General features: G+C 40.1%; 1 protein-coding gene across 1 annotated transcript; it reads left to right on the plus strand.

The window, feature by feature from the left end:
- Nucleotides 1-615: 615 nt before the first annotated feature.
- On the plus strand, nucleotides 616-1,908 carry PCYB_093530 (hypothetical protein; the record flags this gene model as incomplete). Its single annotated transcript, XM_004222467.1, has 2 exons — nucleotides 616-1,375; nucleotides 1,469-1,908. 2 exons carry the CDS (start codon nucleotides 616-618, stop codon nucleotides 1,906-1,908), a joined length of 1,200 nt encoding a protein of 399 aa, XP_004222515.1.
- Between the last annotated feature and the right edge of the window lie 573 nt (nucleotides 1,909-2,481).

Below are 2,481 nucleotides of genomic sequence, written 5' to 3' on the forward strand. Positions count from 1 at the left end.
AATTAATTTTTTTCTTTTTTTTTTTTTTTTCGGCTTAAAAAATATTAATCAAAATTAAAAAAACGCAACGAACAAAAATTAAAACAAAAGAAAGCATAGCAAAAGCAAAACAAAATAAAACAAAATAAAAAAAAAAAAATAAATAAATAAATAAAACAAAAAGCATTCTCAAAATAATTAACAAAAAACATAAAACTTAAAGCTGCAAGCTCTAAGCGTAGCAAATCGAAACGTATAAAAACGCGTAAAAGCGAAAAAAAAAAAAAACCCTTCCGACAGAGGAGAGCTTTGGTTTTTAGCCCTCAATTTAATTGTTACGATTTGATTTAACGTGACAAATTAAATTGCCAAGGTATGCCTCCCATCCCCACGCCTCCCGAGCGCGTACCTACCTACATACATACAGATATATATATGTATATATGTACATATTACTTACGTACGTATAGCAGTGTATAGTATACACGTATATATTTGCATATATTTTCATATTTTTACGGCCGGTTGACACTCATTCCTGTAGCCCGCCCCCGAAAGGAAAAGGCATAACGAGGCGAATAACGTCGCTCCCACCCCGCCGCTCACCCCGCTGCCCACCCCGCCGCTTACACCAAAATGATGAAGAAGGTCGCGTTGTCGATGCTCCTGCTCCTCCTGCCCGTGTACTCCCTGAGCATAGAAAACGAAAAACAGGAGCCAGAAGAAATAAATAACATCACAGGAAAATTACAAGTACAAAATAGTGAGCATGAAAAATTTCTTAACATAATTAACGAAATTTTCACCAAGAAGGATGAAAGTTGCAAATTTTCATTTTCCAACAATGGATTCAGATGCGCATTTAGTAAATTTGATGTCAATTTCAATAATGGATCTAAGGCAATGAATGCATTATTTACTAGCGAAAATGAACAAATAATAAAAGATGCTGCTGAAGAATATAAAGTGAAACTGATGTTAGAGTTACACAATTTGAGACCACCAAAGACGAACTTGAAAAATTTTAAAAAAGATTTTCAAGGAATATGTATGAAATTTTTTTCAGAATTGAGAAGGAAAATTTTCCACCTGTACAGAAATGATGAATCCGGTCAGGATGGTGAAGACCAGGGTCGTGGGGAAATTACCAATGTGGATCAACTGACTGAGAGACTTGAATCTACTTATGATTCTGATTCTACGGAGGATGGCTCCACTGCAGGAAAGGATGGAAACCAAGACTTGTCTGAGTTGATAGAGGAGGATCATGAACACAACCCAGATGCTCCAAAGATGCAACAAAGCAGCTACTCATTCTCATCACATACATCTAAAAAAATTATGTTTGATGGAAATAACGTGATTGAAGAAAATGAAAATTTTATTAATGATGGAAGTGATGAACAGAATGAAGATCTCCAACAAGGACCAATGACGAAAGAAAAAGCTGTTGCCATTTTTTTAAAAAATACATCCTTTACTATTGAAGGTAATTGCACCGAGGAGGATCAGAAAGCTGAGAAACCATTTAGCGTTTTCTTTAACAGCCAACTGAGTAGAAACCACTTTAGCACTGTGTGCAACTCGAACGGAAAGAATTTCCTTAGAAAAGCTGAGGGTGGAAGTCCTTTCCCCATGGAACCACTTAATCCGGATGATCTAAATAGAATGATGGCAGATATGCTAAAATTTTTTGAGAGCCAGGGTGATGGAAATGGAATGATGCTCCCCTTTTTGAGCAACATGAATTTTATGGATGCTCTCAATAGTTTGGGATTCCCAGCTGGTCTCGACTTTGAAGGAATGTTCAACGATATCCTCAAGGGAAACAAACCCACCCCATGCTGCAGAGGCGCGCGACCAACTCTTGACGGACCACCCAATAAGGAAGACCCCCCAACCACGGACGACTCGGATGAGCAGCAGTGAGCTGATTGGAAGCAGCCACACGGGCTGGCGACGGAAAGGGTGACACGTTTAAGGAGAAATAGAAGTAGTGCAAGCTAGATGAGACGTACAAGGAGTGCAAGCTAGAGAGAAGCACAGGAAAGGTAAGAAGGAAGAGAAAAAAACCAGCCGTGGTCACCCGCCAACCCCCCGCTCCCACACGTGCATACATGTAGTACTGTACGCACACGAGAGGCGGTCGTCTCCGAGCGGGAGGACCCCCCTCCAAACGGATCAACCGAATGAAGAAAAGAACCTATGTAATATGTAACTTTTATATTTTATTCCTACACCCCACGTGCATACATGGAGATATCTGTACGGGGTTACCTACGCATGCATGTGTGTGTGTGTGTGTGTGTGTATTTTTATGAATTATATTTTTCTCCTTCGAGGGTGTGTATGTGCGTATGTTGCAATGATGTATACAAATGGATGTTCGTTTGGGGAAGGGCGTAGGGTTACCAACCCTCCCTCCTCCCTGCGCACAACGTGCATGTGCTAGTTTGTATAACATGGAAATGTGCATGCGCCGCTTTAACCACATGCGTCCCC

This window comes from Plasmodium cynomolgi, chromosome 9, assembly GCF_000321355.1.
Source record: "Plasmodium cynomolgi strain B DNA, chromosome 9, whole genome shotgun sequence".
Lineage (NCBI taxonomy): Eukaryota > Apicomplexa > Aconoidasida > Haemosporida > Plasmodiidae > Plasmodium > Plasmodium cynomolgi.